Source organism: Phyllobates terribilis, unplaced genomic scaffold, assembly GCF_046119375.1.
Source record: "Phyllobates terribilis strain yellow unplaced genomic scaffold, ASM4611937v1 Scaffold_5__5_contigs__length_657084704, whole genome shotgun sequence".
NCBI lineage: Eukaryota > Metazoa > Chordata > Amphibia > Anura > Dendrobatidae > Phyllobates > Phyllobates terribilis.
Window position 1 is genome coordinate 83,125,763 of NW_027362765.1, and position 22,184 is coordinate 83,147,946.

The 22,184-nt window shown below is 41.1% G+C and overlaps 1 protein-coding gene across 2 annotated transcripts in view; it reads left to right on the forward strand.

Annotated features, from left to right (window-relative positions):
• The window catches only part of STX8 (syntaxin 8), a 247,172-nt gene that overhangs the window by 191,786 nt on the left and 33,202 nt on the right, over nucleotides 1-22,184 (forward strand). The window contains exon 8 of one of the 2 annotated variants that reach the window (XM_073680982.1): nucleotides 4,369-4,725. The exons of the other annotated variant lie outside the window; for it this stretch is intronic. Coding sequence (XP_073537083.1) covers nucleotides 4,369-4,403 — 35 coding nt within the window. The 3' untranslated portion in view covers nucleotides 4,404-4,725. Of the gene's footprint in view, nucleotides 1-4,368; nucleotides 4,726-22,184 lie in introns of those variants that run through there. 2 annotated transcript variants of the gene reach the window in all.

Sequence of the window (22,184 nt, forward strand, 5' to 3'; positions counted from 1 at the left end):
TACAAGAATATAACTACTATAATACTGCCCTTATGTACAAGAATATAACTACTATAATACTGCCCCCTATATGCAAGAATATAACTACTATAATACTGCCCCCTATATACAAGAATATAACTACTATAATACTGCCCTTATGTACAAGAATATAACTACTATAATACTGCTCCTATATACAAGAATATAACTACTATAATACTGCCCCTATATACAAGAATATAACTACTATAATACTGCTCCTATGTACAAGAATATAACTACTATAATACTGCTCCTATATACAAGAATATAACTACTATAATACTGCTCCTATGTACAAGAATATAACTACTATAATACTGCTCCTATGTACAAGAATATAACTACTATAATACTGCCCCTATATACAAGAATATAACTACTATAATACTGCCCCTATATACAAGAATATAACTACTATAATACTGCCCCTATGTACAAGAATATAACTACTATAATACTGCCCCTATATACAAGAATATAACTACTATAATACTGCTCCTATGTACAAGAATATAACTACTATAATACTGCTTCCTATGTACAAGAATATAACTACTATAATACTGCCCCTATGTACAAGAATATAACTACTATAATACTGTCCCCTATATACAAGAATATAACTACTATAATACTGCCCCTATGTACAAGAATATAACTACTATAATACTGCCCCTATATACAAGAATATAACTACTATAATACTGCTCCTATGTACAAGAATATAACTACTATAATACTGCTTCCTATGTACAAGAATATAACTACTATAATACTGCCCCTATGTACAAGAATATAACTACTATAATGCTGTCCCCTATGTACAAGAATATAACTACTATAATACTGCCCCCTATGTACAAGAAAATAACTACTATAATACTGCCCCTATGTACAAGAATATAACTACTATAATACTGTCCCTATGTATAAGAATATAACTACTATAATACTGCCTCCTATGTACAAGAATATAACTACTATAGTACTGCCTCTATGTGCAAGAATATAACTACTATAATACTGCCCCCTATGTACAAGAATATAACTACTATAATACTGCTCCCTATGTACAAGAATATAACTACTATAATACTGCCCCCTATGTACAAGAATATAACTACTATAATACTGCCCCCTGTGTACAAGAATATAACTACTATAATGCTGCCCCCTGTGTACAAGAATATAACTATTATAATACTGCTCCTATGTACAAGAATATAACTACTATAATACTGCCCCTAAGTACAAGAATATAACTACTATAATACTGCCCCTATGTACAAGAATATAACTACTATAATACTGCCCCTAAGTACAAGAATATAACTACTATAATACTGCCCCTATGTACAAGAATATAACTACTATAATACTGCCCCCTATGTACAAGAATATAACTACTATAATACTGTCCCCTGTGTACAAGAATATAACTATTATAATACTGCTCCTATGTACAAGAATATAACTACTATAATACTGCCCCCTATGTACAAGAATATAACTACTATAATACTGTCCCCTGTGTACAAGAATATAACTATTATAATACTGCTCCTATGTACAAGAATATAACTACTATAATACTGCTCCCTATGTACAAGAATATAACTACTATAATACTGTCCCTATGTACAAGAATAAAACTACTATAATACTGTCCCTATGTACAAGAATAAAACTACTATAATACTGTCCCTATGTACAAGAATAAAACTACTATAATACTGCCCCCTATGTACAAGAATATAACTACTATAATGCTGCCCCTATGTACAAGAATATAACTACTATAATACTGCCCCCATGTACAAGAATATAACTACTATAATACTGCCCCCTATGTACAAGAATATAACTACTATAATACTGCTCCTTATAAATATAGAAATGGATACAGAATTTTACAGAGTTGCTTTTAAGCCAAACATCTAGATAATCTAATATACTCTAGCCAGTGGAAAGATAATGTTCATCTGGTAAATTCTGCGTAGCCTATGATGTGGACTGTGTGTGTATGTGCATTAATTTTGATTTTCATTATTAATGCAATATCTTGCCTAAAAAGTGACTTCATAATATTAAGCGTTTTCTGGCTTGGTTAGCGCTGGGACACTGGGGTACGAATCTTGTGCAGAACACATCACATAATCCAGGTTCTGTGCATAGCCAGAAGCTTGTAGGCATTAGCACCTAATTTTAGGATATATTGACCAATCCACTTAATGTAACAGACGAGAAATGTAAATGCCCTGATGATGAAGCAGACTGAAAACACTTGAATCTGGATCTTTCCTGTTCTGAGTTGTGTTAAGTCACAAGCACAATACAAGATTAAGAAAATGTTTTGCAAGACTAGGGTTACACTCCGTTGTATAAAGTGTAGCTCTGATTTTTCAACCAAATTTTGCAGTTTAAATCTGATTTCTGCGGTTTTCATTACTTTTTTATCCATGTACACTACCGTTCAAAAGTTTGGGGTCACCCAGACAATTTTGTGTTTTCCATGAAAACTCATGCTTTTATTTATCAAATGAGTTGCAAAATGATTAGAAAATATAGTCCAGACATTGACAAGGTTAGAAATAATGGTTTTTATTTGAAAGAATAATTTTCTCCTTCAAACTTTGCTTTCATCAAAGAATGGTCCCTTTGCAGCAATTCCAGCATTGCAGACCTTTGGCATTCTAGCTGTTAATTTGCTGAGGTAATCTTGAGAAATTTCCCCCCATGCTTCCTGAAGCCCCTCCCACAAGTTGGATTGGCTTGATGGGCACTTTTTCCGTACCATATGGTCAAGCTGCTCCCACAACAGCTCAATGGGGTTGGGATCTGGTGACTGCGCTGGCCACTCCATTACAGATAAAATACCAGCTGCCTGCTTCTTCCCTAAATAGTTCATGCATAGTTTGGAGGTGTGCTTTGGGTCATTGTCCTGTTGTAGGATGAAATTGGCTCCAATCAAGCGCTGTCCACAGGGTATGGCATGGCGTTGCAAAATGGAGGATAGCCTTCCTTATTCAAAATCCCATTTACCTTGTACAAATCTCCCACTTTGCCAGCACTAAAGCAACCCCAGACCATCACATTACCTCCACCATGCTTGACAGATGGCGTCATTCACTCTTCCAGCATCTTTACGGTTGTTCTGCGTCTCACAAATGTTCTTCTGTGTGATCCAAACACCTCAAACTTTGATTCGTCTGTCCATAAACCTTTTTTCCAATCTTCCTCTGTCCAATGTCTGTGTTCTTTTGCCCATATTAATCTTTTCCTTTTATTAGCCAGTCTCAGATATGGCTTTTTCTTTGCCACTTTGCCCTGAAGGCCAGCATCCCGAAGTCGCCTCTTCACTGTAGACTTTGACACTGGCTTTTTGCGTGTACTATTTAATGAAGCTGCCAGTTGAGGAGCTGTGAGGCATCGATTTCTCAAACTAGAGACTCTAATGTACTCGTCTTGTTGCTCAGTTGTGCAGCGGGGCCTCCCACTTCTCTTTCTACTCTGGTTAGAGCCTGTTTGTGCTCTCCTCTGAAGGGAGTAGTACACACCGTTGTAGGAAATCTTCAGTTTCTTGCCAATTTCTCACATGGAATAGCCTTCATTTCTTAGAACAAGAATAGACTGTCGAGTTTCACATGAAAGTTCTCTTTTTCTGGCCATTTTGAGAGTTTCATAGAACAAACAAATGTAATGCTCCAGATTCTCAACTAGCTCAATGGAAGGTCAATTTTAGAGCTTCTCAAATCAGCCAAACCGTTTTCAGCTGGGCTAACATACTTGTGCAAGGGTTTTCTAGGGTTTTCTAAACATCCATTAGCCTTCTTACACAGTTAGCAAACACAATGTACCATTAAAACACTGGAGTGGTGGTTGTTGGAAATGGGCCTCTATACACCTATGTAGATATTGCAATATAAACAAGACGTTTGCAGCTAGAATAGTCATTTACCACATTAACAATGTATAGAGTGTATTTCTGATTCATTTAATGTTCGCTTCATTGAAAAAAAATTTGCTTTTCTTTCAAAAATAATTACATTTCTAAATGACGCCAAACTTTTGAACAGTAGTGTATGTAACTGATTCTAGCCCGAGCACCACAATTTGAAATCTACGCCAGTTATGAGCTAATGTAGATTTCTGCTATGATTTACTCCACTTTTTAGTGTAAATTATCGTGGATCTGTCAAGCCTCTGCTAGCCTTCTCCCTTTCTACTAAGCCTCACCCACCTTCTAGAAAAGTAGCAGAACTGGCACAAAAGTATAGATAGTCTAAAAATGTATATGGTTGACCCTACCTGCCAATCATCTAATGTAAATCTCTTCCCTTACAGACCAGAGGACTGAAGGACATTGCATGTTAAATTGAAGTACCCAAGGAATATGCACTGCAGGCAGAGGTGTTTGGCAGCAGCTTACTTCCTTCTCCTGATTCTGAATCCATGTTTTTTGCTTAATAGATTGACCAAGTCTGTGCACCACAATTCGAAATCTACGATAGTTATGATATACTGTAGATTATTGCTACAATTTTCTCCACTTTCTGGTGTAAATTATATAGTGCATCTGTCTAGCCTTTCTTATCCTTCTCCCTTCTACTAAACCTCACCCACCTTTTAGAAAAGCAGCAGCACAGATAGTCTCAAAATATTGAATTAATATATTTTTAATAAATGTTTTATTCGCCAAAATGTTTAAACTAGTTCGATAAGTGATGAATCAGCTCTTAAATCAATTATTATTCCCTTCTCTCAAATTTATAGTTAAAGTTACATCAGGGTTTTTTTCTGACATAGAAAACAATGGGAAACATTTTGCTCAAGCCACAATTGTGCACACATTTTGATGGTTTGCATGGTGATGAGTTCAACAGAGTCTTGCCAGAATTACTATAATTTATGCCAGAAAGTGGCATAAAATATCACGGAAATCATGTCCATTTTTGTCACAAGTGCAGTCCAATTGTACTAAAATATGTGCGCTTCCTAATTAACCCACCAGATAACTTTTGTATTAAGACCAGAGTTGAAACAGCCGGTCTTGATAACCATTGCAACACACCGCTATACATTTTTGCAGACATCATTCCCAGCATCCTAGTGAAGAGCCATTTTTCATTGACTTGACGGGTAAATTATATTGGAAGGTTTTAATGTCATCTCCATAAGTAACGCGCCCTCCTTGAAGTGATCGTGTTCTGGTAGATTGCTAAAATTTAAGGTGCAGAACATTGGGGCTTGCAACAAATGCTGAACAGCCCCCTCCGTCAGAACAAAGGTTCATCTCTGGCATCCGTAACTAATTACAGCATCCTCTTTTTACTGGACTGGGAGTAATAAATCTACATTCACTGTATATTGCGATCTTGCACAATGATTTCACTCATGCCTAGGAATCTTTCGCAAAAGAGGTCACCACCGTTCTTGCAGCTGAGTCCTAAACTTCATACACCCTCCGAGAAAGATAATTTGATCCTTAAACGATGTTGGCTCTTATTTAAAAGAGATTGTCTTGATTTCATTATGGTCTTAGAGTCTGGATTTAGGCTTAAAGGTGTTGTCTGACTCCTCAATTAGACACTAAAAATTATCCAATTTTGTATTTTTATTTTTCAGTAGATGGAGACTTTTTTTTAATTCTTTTAGTTTAGTGTGCTCATAGAATGCCAAAATAAAGTAAGAAACTACAGCTACTGTGATGCAAGAGTGCACAGCATGTGAGCTCTGTATGTTCTCCTATTGGGATCTTTCCCTCCCTTATTGGGATCTTTCCCTCCCCTATGTGAATCTTTCCCTCCCCTGTTGGGCTCTTTCCCTCCCCTGTTGGGCTCTTTCCCTCCCCTGTTGGGCTCTTTCCCTCCCCTGTTGGGCTCTTTCCCTCCCCTGTTGGGCTCTTTCCCTCCCCTGTTGGGCTCTTTCCCTCCCCTGTTGGGCTCTTTCCCTCCCCTGTTGGGCTCTTTCCCTCCCCTGTTTGGCTCTTTCCCTCCCCTGTTTGGCTCTTTCCTTTCCCTATTGGGCTCTTTCCCTCCCCTATTTGGCTCACGTATTGAACTCTTCTCCTTCATTCTTGCCGATCCTCCCTCCATTAAGCTTGTTTATACATCTTCCACTGACTGCATTCGAGTCAGCTCCCCAAACTTCATGTCTTTTCATGATATTCTGTACATCGGAGGATGAGCTTCCAGAAGGAAAACCATCACTTCCTGTGAAACATCATCACTTTCTGTAAAACTGTGGAGGGCCATGTAAATGGATCTTGAAATTGGAGAGCTGAGGAGTCTTTCAACTGTATGTTCTTCACAAAAATTGACACAGTAGGCTAAAAAAAAAATAATTGGACAAGCTCTTTAACCATAAAGATCTGGTGGACTGTGCTCCTTTGGCTCCCAAGCATCAAGGTCAAAAGATTTTTGACCTAGTGGAATTTTTAGTTTGAGTTCATAATTAAGATATAGAAATTTGGCGTGATGTAAATAGAGTGGCAATTTTGGTAGAAGTTAAAAAAAGAAAAAAAATTCTAAATGAGTAGAAACAAAAATTTCTGAACGTCCATTCCGATTGGGTTGAAAGCACACATTTTATGTGCATTTTTTTGATGGTAGCAACTTTTTACATGAGCTCATGCTTTGTTCCGGATGAAAGGATGGTGTAGGGGCATTAACAACTGCCTTGATTGTCCATCTTCAAGCCAATTATTGCATTGTTCTAAGGGATATTAGTTTTTCTTGCAGAGATGGAGTCCGTGTAAGGAGTCCTTACATTCAGTGCTCCTTAAGCAGGAAGAAAATGGTCTCTCTAGTGCCACTTGTAGGTGGCTACCCTCTAAGTCAATGTCTGACCCTTTGGATTGTTAACAGTGCAGATCAGTTCACCAGCAAGAATCAGGGATTGACCATGCATTCTTTAACACATAGGGCCTTTTAGGGAACATACATGTAATTGATAGAGCTGTAAAACAGGCAACAGATCCTAAAAATCTTTTTCAATCTCCCCGCTGCCTTGATTTCTCAGTCCCTGCCTTCTCAATTTCTCAATGGTTATAATTTTACAATGGGCAGTGAGCTGATTGATAAGCTCACGCCCGAAGAAGTTATACCAAGGGAAGACCTAGAGCTAGGTGTCGCAGAGAGACATTGTACTTAGCAGAAATAGGTTGTAGGGAGAGTTGAAGAAGAAAAGCGTGGTTATAACAGGTGTTAATGCGCAAGTGTAAAGTTTTATGTCGTGTCAGGCTCTCGTTTCAAGGCCATCGTGGAGTGTAGGATATTAGCCTTCGATGCTCATGTTTTCGAACTATGCTAGTGCTCTCATGATGGTGGAGAGAGACAAAACATAAATAACGGGTCCCAGTTCTCCCAATCTCCCCCTGCGCAGCCCCAACTAAAGTGTCTCACACCAGCTTTATTTGCCTAATAAACCAAGTCTTCAATAGCATAGGAAATGCCTCCATTTTTCTGCCAAAGACGCCTAGTAACAGCCAAACAGATAGCCTCCAGCCTGCGCCAAATGAACAACAACATGAAGGACCACGGGATATCGCCCTTCATTCCACGTCCCGCTACCCATGACAGCAGGGAGTCTTTATTTGAAGATCCCAGACCCTAGAGTCACTGCCCTATTGTTATCCCCTTCGAGGGCTTCCAGCAAAAGGAAATTAATGTATTCCAGAGATCAGCTATTTGTTTCCCCTGCAAGCCTGGTTCATCTCACCCCTCTCTCCCTTTTCATCCACTTTATTTGCAGAGGAGAGGACGAGGGGGTGTCTGGGAGTTAGTGTATAATGAATGCTGGGCACAAGGGGTGGAGGGTTGGGGAGGGTGCGAGAGATAAATCACCCAGGCGACCGGGAACAAGCTCTATCCATTCCTTGGACTTTATACCCGATTGGTTTCATGTATAGAAGTCTCAAAAGGTTTCTTGTAGACCCTTGCTGTGCTGGAAGAGGTCAGCACCGTGGGAGCTCTGGTGTCTGCCTACAGATTTGTAGACTGGGATGCAAGATCTTGCAATCTATTTTCAGTCCAGAAACGCTCATTGAGGTCATTTGTTGAAATGATCAATGATCTGATAATGTTTTGAGGAGTGTACAGCACGTCAATAAATATTAATTTGTGGGTTCCTTGGCATAACTGGTTTAAAAAGGGTTTGTTGTGTATATCTTGTTGAGGTAAAGTTCCATGTTACGTTTTTGCCGTACTTCTAGCATGTAGACCCCCAGAAAGCTCCTGAGGTACACGATAAAGTGTCAATAAGGTTGTATTGCCCGGTATACTTCAAACAAGTGTCCTTTTGTCCTTTATCTGGTTGTTATAGGTTTATATGTTTCATAAAGTTCATATTTCATGCGTTGCAGCTCTTAATGGATCAGAGCAAGCACTTGGAGCGTTATGGATTAGGTTTCAGTGGCGGAGTATCTTCAACCAAGTCTGAGAAATTAGTCTCTATTGAAATGCATTGGCTGGAATGCCAGCCTGACAAATTTTGATTTGGGTCAATATCATGTGGATATTCCATTAATTTATTCATATTGGTGGCTGGGGTTGTGTTTGAGAAGGGTCGATGAGGGCCGGGCTCTAGCACCAATGAAAAAATGCTGAAACATAACTTTTACTGTACAATTAAAAATATGGTGAGAAAAAGAAAAGGTAAAGATTAAGGATCCAGAAGCTTGCGCGTTTTGGGATTCATAGCTGTGAATAAGGTTGCTAACCCGAAACGCGAAAGCTTATAGCTCCATAATCTTTTTTTTTTTCTGTTTTTGCTTTAATTCACCATGTTTTTATTTGTGCAGTAAAAGTTATGTTTTAATATTTTCATATTGGTGCTGGAGCCCAGTCCTCATGGACCGTTCTTTTATTTCTGACCTAGATACCAGCCTGGTGTGTTCCTACACTCCTTTCACCACACCCTGACCAAGCAAAGGTCTACCAGGGTTCCTATGTGAATACAAGTAGTTTTCACACTAAATAGTGTTCCTTGGAAGGTGAGATGATTACTACTTTTTCTCCTTCCCTTTTATTCAGCATACAATTACATTCTTGAGTTAGTGACTTGATAGAGCAAAAAAAAATTCCATAATAGAAATTACCTGCTATTTTTTTATAGCTTGATTCCTGAAGTGTTGCAAACCCGGGACCTTGTTTGATTTCGCATTTGTCTATATCTTTTTAGGGAATTTTGAGGAAAATCTCTCTGTGGTCTATTAGGCCTATCTACCTATCAAAGAGATCATGCATGTCCAAATATGGAGTTCGAAACATTTAATTAGCTTTTTTTAAAATAAACTTTCCATAAAAATATTACAGGTTGCAAAAGAAGTTGAACTGTTGAAGATTTTCATTCACCTTGAGGAAGGTATTGGATAAATCCTTCTCGACAGCAGTTCAACTTCTGTCAATCAATAGGGGCAAATAACTATAGGTCCAAATTCCTTACCTTACATGCGATTCCTACCCAACTTATGCTGCATTGTTTTTGGTCCGTGTGCGCAACAGACCATACTGATGTGAGTGGTCCGATTAATTCAGCGACCTTATTAAGCATGGCCTTAATAATTAGTCATTCGAATTAAAAAACAAACTTACCAGTGATCAAGTTTGTTTCAGGGTGGCTTGATGTTAATTTTGGATTTATGCTTTCATGGCCATCTTGTGGTTTTATTTTGGAACGGAGGCTAAATTCCTGCTACGCAACGTTCAATCTTACTGGCACTGGACCCAAAGTTGACAACTTCGATTGGAACCCATTCAGGTTGTTCTTTTACTTCTACCCAAGATTAAATATAGAAGAGAACGATCCTTCCCCGAATCGGTGGTTGATGGGACAATTTCAATACCATTTATGAGTAATTTTTACTCTTACTGATCGCATCCTTTCATATATACAATTATTTGGAAAACCTCTTTATCGGGATGGAGGCATCTGACAAGGGGATTCTGATAAAGTACATTAAATCGGAAATGATTCCCTCCAGAGGTCTTTCACCAAACCTTCGGGTAATGTTTTCACCGCGTCCAGGCACCCTTTAATGAGTTGGATTTTGCTCAAGGGTTTGGCTTCACAAGGGGTGAGTGTATGAGATGCAGACTATCGAATGGTAAAAGCAGACAAGGAACCTCATTGTTTTCCTCTACCTTGGACGAGATATTGAGAGGGTCCTTGAGTCTCCATCCTGGTCGTAATACTTCGGTACTAGAACCAGCATTTGTCAGATTGAGGCTCGGCTCTTTCTCCTCGAGGGTGCTCAGTGACAAAAAGCGGGGTGCTTGTCATAAAAGGATCTTGGACTCTATTATGCCTTCTATCGTGAAAGCCTAAAGCTTTTTGGTGCCATTAGTTTCTTTTTAAGCAGCATTAGGAGGCCGTGGTGGATATAATGATTTAACTGTTTTATGCATGATGGAATTTAGGTCCAGCGTAGCATATTTTTTGAGACCAGAAAAGAACAGTATATTATGATCACCAGTACAGTAAGCCATAATATGGAGCAATGTGACCGATGCCTGTAAAATAGGACATATATCAGGTGCTCTATTAACGCTGGGCACATTTGTACTCCGCTTACTGCCCCTTAATTGTTGACTCTAAGGACAGAAAATTACTACTTTGCTCCCTGAATTTATTAGAAATGTGAAGAAGCTATGGCCACATGGTAGCATGGCACAAGGCTTTTTTGGTAAAGATGGGGTACTACATAAGAATATTGGTAATGGTTGAATTATTGTAGGGGAGTATTCATCCAAAAGCTTAAAATAGGGCATCTAACCAAGTACCCGTAAATTCTAAGATCTCTCAAAGTGGTTTTCCTTCTAAATATATTCCTATACAATGGTGGGATGACATGCTTTGGTACTTATGCAATGCTAATCCAACTTTGAACTAAGCGAGTAACTATAGATTTACAGATATCCCTGGTACCAGTACTTCCTGACAATTTAATTGTTTGAACCACATTAATTTATTATATACAGTTAGGTCCAAATATATTTGGACAGTGACCGAATCTTTGTGATTTCAGCACTGCATTCCACAATTTTCTATTAAAAATTAAACAACTGAGATGCACATGAAGTGGAGACTTTCAGGTTTAATTAAAGGGGTTGAACAAAAATATCCTGAAAAACGTTAAGGAATTGCAACCATTTTCTACAATTTCAGGGGCTCAAAAGTAATTGGACCAATTTAACTTTTATCATAAATAAAATGTTAATTTTTAATACTTTGCAGAGAATCCTTTGCAGGCAATGACTGCCTGAACACTGGAAGCCATGGACGTCACCAAACGCTGGGTTTGTGATGCTTTGCCGCCTTTACTGCAGCTGGCTTCAGTTGTTTCTTGTTTTGTGGGACTTTCTGCTTTAAGTTTTGTCTTAAGCATGTGAAATGCCGCTCAATGGGGTTGGTATCTGGTAATTGACTCTGCCATTGCAGAATATTCCACTTATTTGCTTTAAAAAACTCCTGGGTTGCTTTCGCAGTATGTTTTGGGACATTGAATGGCGCTTCATAGTACAGATGTATTATCAACCTTGCTGCATTTGGTTGAATCTGAGCAGAAAGTATCACCCTGTGCATTTCAGAATTAATTCGACTGCTTCTGTCTTCAGTCACATCATCTGTAAAAACTAGTGACCCAGTGCCATTGGAAACTATGCATGTCCAAGCCATCACACTGCCTCCACCATGTTTTACAGATGATGTGGTATGCTTTGGATCATGAGCAGCTCCAAGTCTTTTCCATACTTTCTTCTTCCCATCATTCTGGTACAGGTTGATCTTAGTTTCATCTGTCCAAAGAATGCTTTTCCAGAACTGGGTTTGCTTCCTTAGATGTTTTTTTTGGCAAAGTCTAATCTGGACTTTCTATTTTTAAGGCTGATTATTGGTTTGCAACTTGTGGTGAACCCTCTGTATTTGCTCTCATGAAGGTATGCTCTTTACGGTAGACTTAGATACTGAAACACCTACTTTCTGGAGAGTGTTCTTCACTTGGGTGGATGTTGTGAAGGGGTTTTTCTTCACCGTGGAAAGGATTTTGCGATCATCTACCAATGTTGTCTTCCGTGGACGTCCAGGCCTTTTTGAGTTCCCAAGCTCATCAATGCACTCTTTTTTTTTTTTTTTGCAGAATGTACCACCAAACTGTTGATTTGGCCACTCCTAACATTTCTGGTATCTTTCTGATAGATTTCTTCTTTTTTTACAGCTTAATGATGGTCTGTTTCTTCTTCATTGAGCGCTCTTTTGACCGCAAGTTGTGGGCTCACGGCAACAGCTTCCAAATGCAAATACCACACCTAGAATCATCTCCAGACCTTTTACCTGCTTAATTGATGATGGATTGATGAGGGAAGAGCCCATGCAGCCCATTAAAGGGCTTTTGAGATAATTGTCTAATTAATTTTGGTCCCTTTAAAAAGAGACAGCTACTTATTAAAGAGCAGTAATTCCTAAATCCTTACTCCTTTACTAATTAAACCTGAGAGTCTGCACTTTAAGCCCATATTGATTATTTAATTATATCTTGAATATATTTTGGTAAACATGCCAAAATTTGTGTCACTGTCCAAATATTTCTGGACCTAACTGTATTTAATTGTCAAGCAGTAGATCGCTAGAGTTTTATAATTTACCCATGACTTTAACAAGTCAACCTTTTCTTGAAGCTCGTATGGTTGTTGCTGTGCCCATGAACACTAGACCTTTTGTACATTTAATTTGGAAGATGGGAAGGGGGGGTGCAGTCACAAATCGGATAAGTCTATTTGATTAAAAACTGGTGCTCATGATAACTAATATGCTGCATTCACGCGTTGCCGGTGAAAAATTGCACCAAAAATGACGTTTTTTCCATGTTCGGCTCCTTAATCTTATTACATACAGCTGCTCTGTATATTGTACTGCAATGTCCACTTCTGAGACGCAAGTTGTGAAATTTCCCGCATGTGTCACATGAAGAGCTACACGGACTAATTTCCATAAAAATACAAATCAGGATTTCTCAACAATGGTGGGACAGACCAAGACCAAAGAGGTATCATTGGAACTGTGGCACACTAACCTATACAGCACAGGTTGCTAACATCTTATACCGGATATCTCGGGACACTTCAGAGGTCTTGATCAGTTTAGGTCTCGAAGGTGACCAACACCAAACCAGGAAAGTGGTGTATACAGGCATAAAAAAATTAATTGTGATATGATGCAAAGAAATGACTTATTTCATAAATCTTCCCCACTTCCCCCGCCCCATGAGTTAGTATCTTTGTGTTCCAGCCATTGCACACATTGACCTTTTCTGCGCTTAGATTTTGTATGTAATGTATAAAATATGTATGTAAATATAATTACACTTCATTTTAGATGCCCCCACAAGTCTGTGCTCGCCGCCAGGCAGTATATACATCTCACGGAATTTGCCGAAGTAGTGACCCTCTTTTAAAAGAAAAAATACCAGTGAAAATAATTTTTGTTATAATATTGGTCTGGAATTTGTTAATTGCTGCAGGGAGTGACAGTGATGGGCTTGATTTCTTTAAGACTGGAAAATGAAGGCAATTTCCTAAGGGAAGATACAGGCTGCAAAAAAAAAAGAGTTTGAGGGGTGTGATATGTCTTATTTTATCTATGTACATAAGTGCACAGACATGTATCAATATTTTATTAGACTCCCATGTTGCACACAGCAAATTTTAGGAAATAGAATTGCTTTCCTCACAAATTTTTAATTTGGATCTTGGATTTAGATTTAGATTTTGGACGTTTCTCCTTGTGGAGAGTGACAAGCCAAAGCCAAGCCTGGCATGTCATAGTGAGGAGACGTATAAGCCATGCATGCTCCTCTGGGAAATGAAATATGCAAATTGTCTTTTCAGAAAGGAAGAGGACTAGAACTCCAGCACCACCTATTGGAAGCAGCGATCCTAAAAGTCAATATCGACTCTTTAACGAGCCTTGCAATATGACTTGGGATAAAAACCGAACCAGAATCTCAATTTGCAGACACAGTGTTTCTGGGTGCTGCCCCTCATCGGTGCAAAGTATGAGATCTGATTTGGCTAGGTGAGCGACTCTGAACTGGGGATTTAAGGGGTAACGTTTCTCCTTGTGGAGAGTGACAAGCCAAGCCTGGCATGTCAGAATGAGGAGATGAATACGCCATGCTTGCTCCTCTGGGAAATTAAATAGGCAAATTGTCTCTTCAGTTTGCATATTAAATTTAGATTTGCACAGAGTCCAATCCACTGCAAAATTGACATTCATGAGTGAAAATCTGTGGCAATTCACCAGCTACTGAATATGTGCCAGAATTTTTCCACCGTGGATCTGGTCACAATTCCAAAGCAAAAATTTGTATATGTTAATTGTGGGCTTTGGTACAGGTTCTCAGCAGGTTTCTTCCATTTACATTGAAGTGGGTGAAAATCAACAAAATAAATTGACTTGTTCCAAATATTAAATTACGCCGCGTGCTTTAATTTTTGCATTGGTTTTTGTGTTATTGATTCTTTTTCATTTCAATGTATTTTGGTGCAAATCTGCAGTAAATTCAAAACTTTTGAATCTGTCAATTACATTTTTTTTCTCCTCTAAACTCATTTTAGCTTCAGAGCTACGCACTTTCGGGTCAAACTGTTAGAATGAGCGAACTGATTTTTAGCCCTAAATAAATGCACCTATTTAAAAAAACAATTGACCCCAAACCTCTCCGGAAATAATTTTTATTACCTTCCCCTTCGTTTCTCTTTTTTTTTTATTCTCTTCTCATCTACATCCTCATGTGACAAAAAACACAAGTAAGTCACAGATATTCCCCTTCTTCCCGGAGCCGGTAAGACCGCCGCGAGCCTGTACATCTGCTCTGTCCCACCTGGAGCTATGTACAGTTAATGACACTAATATCTCTTCAAATAAACCGCCGTCACATTCTTCGCTGGTTGATTTGTGGTTAAAATCACTGAAAGGGTAATTGTCCCTCCATGTGTGTGTATATTTGGGGGAAGGAGTTGTGCTGTAACGTCCTGACAAATCCTTGTAGAAAAAAAAGAAACCCACAAGGGCACAAGTCCCTTCACTATGTTTTCATGCACTCTGCTTCGTATTATACAAGGGTCGTCCCAGCCCCCTCCTTTCTCGCCCATTTTTCAGGGTCTTGAATGAATTGTCTTATGTTTTGCTGCTAGGGGAAAGTTTGACAAGGGAATCGCCTTGTCTTCCCCTCCTTTCCAGACAATATAGGGCAGGCGGGTTACCAATAGCTGTGTGTGGGCCTAAGGTCTGTATGATTATAATTAACCCACTGCACAGCTAAGATGGGCCTTCAGCACCATGTAACGTGATATAACACAGGACTAAAAAAAATAAAAATACCATATATCTTGTGTTATCTGTGCTCAAGGTAATAAACCCACCACCTTTCACCCCAATGTTGTCCCTTACGGTTCTGGAATGTGATGGTTTATTGTGGATCCAAGTAATTTATTTTTCCGCACTCTTAATTCCAGGGCAGAAACAGGGTTTACAGTACATAACAATCGTTTAGCAATAAATAGCCAGGTACAAAACAAATATAACTAAACATGGCCAAGTGACAGATGGGAGAGAAGACCCTGCCCACAAGGGCTTACGACCTGCAAGGGAAGGGGGAAGGATACAGGAGAGAAGGATAAAAGCTGCCAGTATTGCCGATTGTAGGCTTCTTGGAAAAGGTGGGTTACGTTTGAAGGCTTCGAAAGTCTGGAAAAATCTGAGCAGGTTCCAAAATACGGTGGGAGACTGGAGAAATTTTGGAGACGTTTGTGTGAGGTTGACACGAGAGAGCAGAGAAGAAGGTCTTGTGAAAACTGGAGATGGTACATGGGGAGGTAGCTGGAAATTAGGTCTCAAGATGTATAGACAAGACAAGTTATGTATTAGAGGTAATTTAGGCCATAGATGTATGGAGGAGACAAGTTATGGACGACTGCATAAGTCATTGTTAGTATTTCGAAATGTATTCTCTGGGAAGTGAGGAGCCAGTGAAGGGATTGGAAGATGGTAGAGTCAGAAAGAAGAGTAACTTGGGGAGAGATGAATTAATCAAGCAGCAGAGGATGGATTCAAAGAGTCCTAGGTACAGTGGGGGAAATAAGTATTTGATCCCTTGCTGTTTTTGTAAGTTTGCCCACTGACAAAGACATGAACAGTCTATAATTTTAAGGGTAGGTTAATTTTAACATTGAGAGATAGAATATCCAAAAAAAATCAAGAAAATCACATTGTATAAATTAGATACTTTTTTTGCATTTTGCAGTGAGAAATAAGTATTTGATCCCCTCCAAACCATTATGATTTCTGGCTCCTACATACCAGTTAGACGCTCCTAATCAACTACCTACATTAAAGACAGCTGTCTTACATAGTTACCTGTGTAAACAATTCCTGTCCACAGACTCAATTAATCAGTCAGACTCTAACCTCTACAACATGGGCAAGACCAAAGAGCTTTCTAAGGATGTCAAGGACAAGATCATAGACCTGCACAAAGCTGGAATGGGCTACAAAACCATAAGTAAGACGTTGGGTGAAAAGGAGACAACTGTTGGTGCAATGGTAAGAAAATGGAAGAAATACAAAATGACTGTCAATCGACATGGATCTGGGGCACCATGCAAAATCTCACCTTGTGGGGTATCCTTGATCATGAGGAAGGTGAGAGATCAGCCTAAAACTATACAAGGGGAACTTGTTAATGATCTCAAGGCAGCTGGGACCACAGTCACCAGGAAAACCATTGGTAACGCATTACGCCTTAAAGGTTTAAAATCCTGCAGAGCCCGCAAGGTCCCCCTGCTCAAGAAGGCACATGTGCAGGCCCGTCTGAAGTTTGCCAATGAACACCTGGATGATTCTGTGAGTTATTGAGAGAAGGTGCTGTGGTCAAATGAGACAAAAATTTAGCTCTTTGGCATTAACTCAACTCGCCGTGTTTGGAGGAAGAAGAAGGACGAGTACAATCCTAAGAACATTGTCCAAACCGTGAAGCATGGTGGGGGAAACATTATACTTTGGGTGTTCTTTTCTGCAAAGGGGACATGACGACTGCACCGTACTGAAGGGAAGATGGATGGGGTCATGTATAGCGAGATTTTGGCCAACAACCTCCTTCCCTCAGTAATAGCATTGAGGATGGGTCGTGGCTGGGTTTTCCAGCAAGACAATGACCCAAAACATGCAGCCAAGGCAACAAAGGAGTGGCTCAAAAAGAAGCACAGTAAGGTCATGGAGTGGCCTAGCCAGTCTCCAGACCTTAATCCCATAGAAAACTTATGGAGGGAGTTGAAGCTCTGAGTTGCCAAGCGACAGCTTCAAAATCGTAATGATTTAGAGATGAGTAGACCAAAATTCCTCCTGACATGTGAGCAAACCTCATCATTGACTACCAAAAAACGTCTGACTGCTGTGCTTGCAAACAAGGGTTTTGCCACCAAGTAGTGTTGTTTGCCAGAGGGATCAAATACTTAATTCTCACTGCAAAATGCAAAAAAAGTATCTAATTTATACAATGTGATTTTCTTGATTTTTTTTTGGGATATTCTATCTCTCAATGTTAAAATTAACCTACCCTTAAAATTATAGACTGTTCATATCTTTGTCAGTGGGCAAACTTACAAAAACAGCAAGGGATCAAATACTTATTTCCCCCACTGTAGGTGGTCACAGAGAAGGATGTTACAGCAGTCAAGATGATAATGAGGGCTTTGCACTAGCATTTTTGTTGGTTCAAAGTTGAGAAAAGAGCAAATTACAAAATGTGTTGGAGTTGGAGGATGCAGGAGGTGGTGAAGGTTTGATTGTTAGGTTTAAAGGACAGAGCAGTCAAGCTTTCCAAAGCGGCATCAGACATGGGAGACTGGAGAAATTCTGGAGCTGTCAATACTGATTAAGTCTGGTGGGGGATTTGAGCAAGGTGGGAGAGACAATGAATTCAGAAAGTGGGAGGAGAATGTGTTGAGGAGGAGTGGGAGGAGAATGGCCAATAAACACTCTGGAAATTTAGACAACGGAGTGCATTTAAAGAGTGAACTGTGTCACACAAAAAAATTGCACAGGGATGCTATCTATCGCAGCCCACTGCCAAAGGAACAGGGCCCACAATAATGCTTTCTTCCAGAAGGCCTGCGAGGGATTTGTGATCTCCCCTCGCCAGAGCTTAGGGAGAGCCAGTCATGCTCCAAAGATTCAACTAGAGTGCCACCCCAGTGGAACCAAGATCTGTCTTCATGCCGCTTTTGGGCATAAATAGTTTTGAAAGCCATTGAATCACGTGAGCTGTCACTCACCAAAGGGTACTGATGAATTACAGTGGGGGACCAGGATAGAGCCTTGAGGGACACCAACAGATGATGGTAAATAGTGATCATAGAAGTTTTATCATGACAAAGAAGGACCTGCAGGTCAGTAGCTTCTAAAAGTATGTTCACATCTTCAGGATGTCCCTATTTAACAGAGGAACAGTAGCAGAGATCAGAAGCCGCAGTTGTGTCAGTGGATCCTCATAAGTATGAGCCCCAATTTCTGAACAGATGAGAAAAATAACCATGATTTTTTTTTTCTGGGGCCCAGACAAGAATCTGCAGATTTCTTTCTGGAGAATGTAATTAGCCTGTAAAATACCTTGTTCACTTTCAAAAGGTGTAGAAGGATTTGATAATTATCCTCTGAATGTGTGAATAACTCGGCTAAGAAATTTCAGAACTTTGTGAAATATATTTGGTTACACTTCTGGACCCCATACACAACAGGCAGGTCTCCGTCATACCGGAGTCAGATATAAGCTTTTACTGGCCAGGAGATTTAGGCAATTCACAAGTAGTGTTGAGCCACCCCCGTAGTGTTCGAGTTCGGTTCGGTTCGTCGAACACCCGTGTGTTCGCCGAACTGTTCGTCGAACTGTTCGTCGAACACCTTCGAACACCGTTAAAACCAATGGCAGGCAAACAAAAACACATAGAAACACATAGAAAACACCTTCAAAGGTGTCCAAAAGCTGACAAACTGCTCAGAAGACACAACTAACACATGGAAAAGTGACAAGTACATATAGTCATGCGAAAAGAAAAGAGGTGGAGGAGTAAAAGGAGGGGGAGACACAGATATAGGCATGTCATGCCCTTCTAAAATCCAAAAAGTGAGAAGCCGAGACGGCCAGTCCGCTCCTGCCCGTGCCACCTCCGTGTCGCCGGGTTTGTGCCAGAGCCGCGGTGAACCCTGACGGCCAGCCCCCCTCTCCCAATACTGGTGCCTGTCCGCTGGTGGGTCGAGAGAGCCCCCCTGTGGTGGAGGCAGCTCTAAGCTTTTTAATTTAAATTGTCCCTCTAATTTGAATGAATACACTTTAAATCCATTTACAAGGATCTATTGGAGGGCAAGTCTCATGCCAGCAGCCGCGTAATTCCAGCTCCAGTAGCGTCCACTAAAGCTGCTGCAGTTAAAAAGCTTTTATAAGGATCGAGCTCGGCTGTCCACCGCAAGGCATCCTAGTGCCAGTCCCAGCCCCTATGCCTTGGGGTGCCTCCTGATGCTCTTCACTAAGTATCCCGTGGTCCCGAAGCATTTCCTTTGAAAAAATTAAGTGTCCAAACTACAGGTGGTGTAGCTTGCTTAACAGCCGGGATAATCCGCTGACTAGCAGACACTGCTACTAGGCACAAAGTATTTCCTGGGCTAGATGCAGTTAAAAATTTGTAAGTAGATACTCTCGTTGGATGCTGAGAAAGCATTCCATAGAGTCTCCTGGCACGCCATATATGATTCTCTTAAAAAGCTTGGGGTAGGGGTCTAGGGGACCCTTTTATAGCCAAAGTCACGGCCCTGTATCACAATACGTCACCTAGGCTGAAGATAAATGGAACTGTAGCACCGAGGGCTCGGTTGCTACAGACGTATTGCACCTCACCCAGAGGTGTGATATCTCACTCTCAGATAAGGATGGAGTGTGGATCAGGACCCGACACCTGCATGCATTACACCACATTGCCGTGGGGCAGGGCGACCAATATGCCCCTGAGATGGGCACGACAGTTCCTGTCCCTGGCTGGAGTGGGGGGAGGGAACACTGAGGAAGGGGAACCCTGCAGTGCAGGAGCAGGGAGGAAGCAGTTCCTGGGTGCATTGAGAAGGGAGTATAAAAGGTGGGCACCATCTTAGTTCAGTGCAGAGAAGTCTGAGCAGAAGTGGCAGGGAGCAGGGGCTCTGCATGAGCTCTGCTCCGGAGGCGGGCCTAGTAACAGAGGCCCAGGCCTGCAAGAGGGAGAAGGAAGGAAGAGGAGCGGAGAAGGCTCCAGGAACGAGGAATGAAGGGATCCCAGGGGTGCGGACGGGCGAGTCGCCACCGCACGCCCGAATCCACCTGCGTGGAGGGGTCAGGCCAAAGGGGGAGACCGGTCCCCGAACTAGTGGAGGCAGGAAACGACCCTCAGCTAGAAACCGGAGGCTCTGACATTTTATGTGGCGCAGCCCCTTGCTCCACCCGCTAGGAAGGCACCACATAGGGTCAGGGAAACTGGCGCCAAGTTTACCAAGAGGAGGCCCGAGGCAGCCGGACAGAAGTGTTGGTAAGAAAGGCCAGACAAAGGACACACAAAGGGGGTCCTGTGAAGCGCTCCAAAGTTATCTGGGAGTTGTCTGAGCCCCTCACCTGGTGAGCACAGTACGACGTGGGCAGCCGTTACCTGCAGACGTGGTCTGGATAATAAGAACTGTGAGTAAAGGCCCTGAACTGCATCACTGACTCCGTGTCGTTACTGCTGCTGCCCTGCACCATCACCCCCATCCTCCGCATACACTGCCCTGAGGCTATACTCCTCCCGTGGGGAGTTATGCTACGCTCTGCTGCACCCACAACACCAGCCTTAGCGGTCTGCCCTGTAGCGGCGGTTCACTCTGACCGCAATCCACGGGTGGCGTAGTCGGACATTTAAACATCAAAACCACATAAATAGTTCCGCCACTGGTTTGACCGCCCTGAGCCACGGAACCGGATCGCCGCCACGAAGACTACAACCACCAGCATCCACCAAAAAGGGTCCGGCTCCGGGTGTCCCAAGGCCCAGGGGGTGCGTCAGAACATTTTCATCACCTTTCACAATCACCAATGGGACAAGGCAGGGATGTCCTCTGTCCCCTCTCTTATACATCCTAGTGACGGAGCACCTGCTCTCATCAATTCGCCATAACCCCAATATTAGGTGGATTGAGGTGGGAGGCACCGAGTACAAGTGCTCTCTATTTGCTGATGATGTCCTAGTATATATCACTCAATCACATATATCCATCCCTGCTGTTATGGCTGAAATAGATCACTTTGTTACATGGTAAAATTTTAAAATCAATGCAGCCCTCGATGTCTCCCTCCCTAAATCCATATAGGATTCCATCCAGTCCAACTTTCCCTTTGCCTGGCCCTCACAGGGTATCAAATACTTAGGAATTCCTATTCATAGAGACCTCTCCCATCTATGTTATCTTAATTTTGGGCCCTTTATTGAACAATTCCATACAGACCACGGTTGGCAAGTTAGAACTGTAAGATTCACTACGTGAACCACTGGTGTTTTGTGGAAAAGCACATGTACACCGCGTTCCAAATTATTATGCAAAAAGTGTTTAGGAGTGATAAGGGAAGAATTTGTTTGTTTGTCAGTTAAACTCATTGATGGTGATGTGTGTCAGGGCTCTTTATATCACTGTAAGCAATTGCAGACACCTGTGCTAATTAGTTTGGCAGGTGTGTCCAATGAAAGGCAAGACTACTTAAGAAGGCTCTCTCACATTATTAAGCAGCCTACATTTTCTGCCAAAATGGGAAAGAAAAAGGATGTGTCGGCTGCTGAGAAGCAACAAATTGTGGAGTGTTTAGGTCAAGGCATGACTACAATCAACATTGTGCGATGATCAGGATGAAGTGTCTTGGCAATCAAGAAGTATGTAGCTGATTCACAGTACACACGTGTGCGTGCTGATAAGGGCAAATTGAGGACTCTTTCCTACAGGCAATTACGTCAGGTTGAAACAGCAGCGGCAAAAAAGCCTTGTCATAGCAGCAGACAAGTTTTTGAAGCTGCTTGTGCCTCCAACGTCCCCCGAACAACAAGATGCAGGGTCCTTCAGAG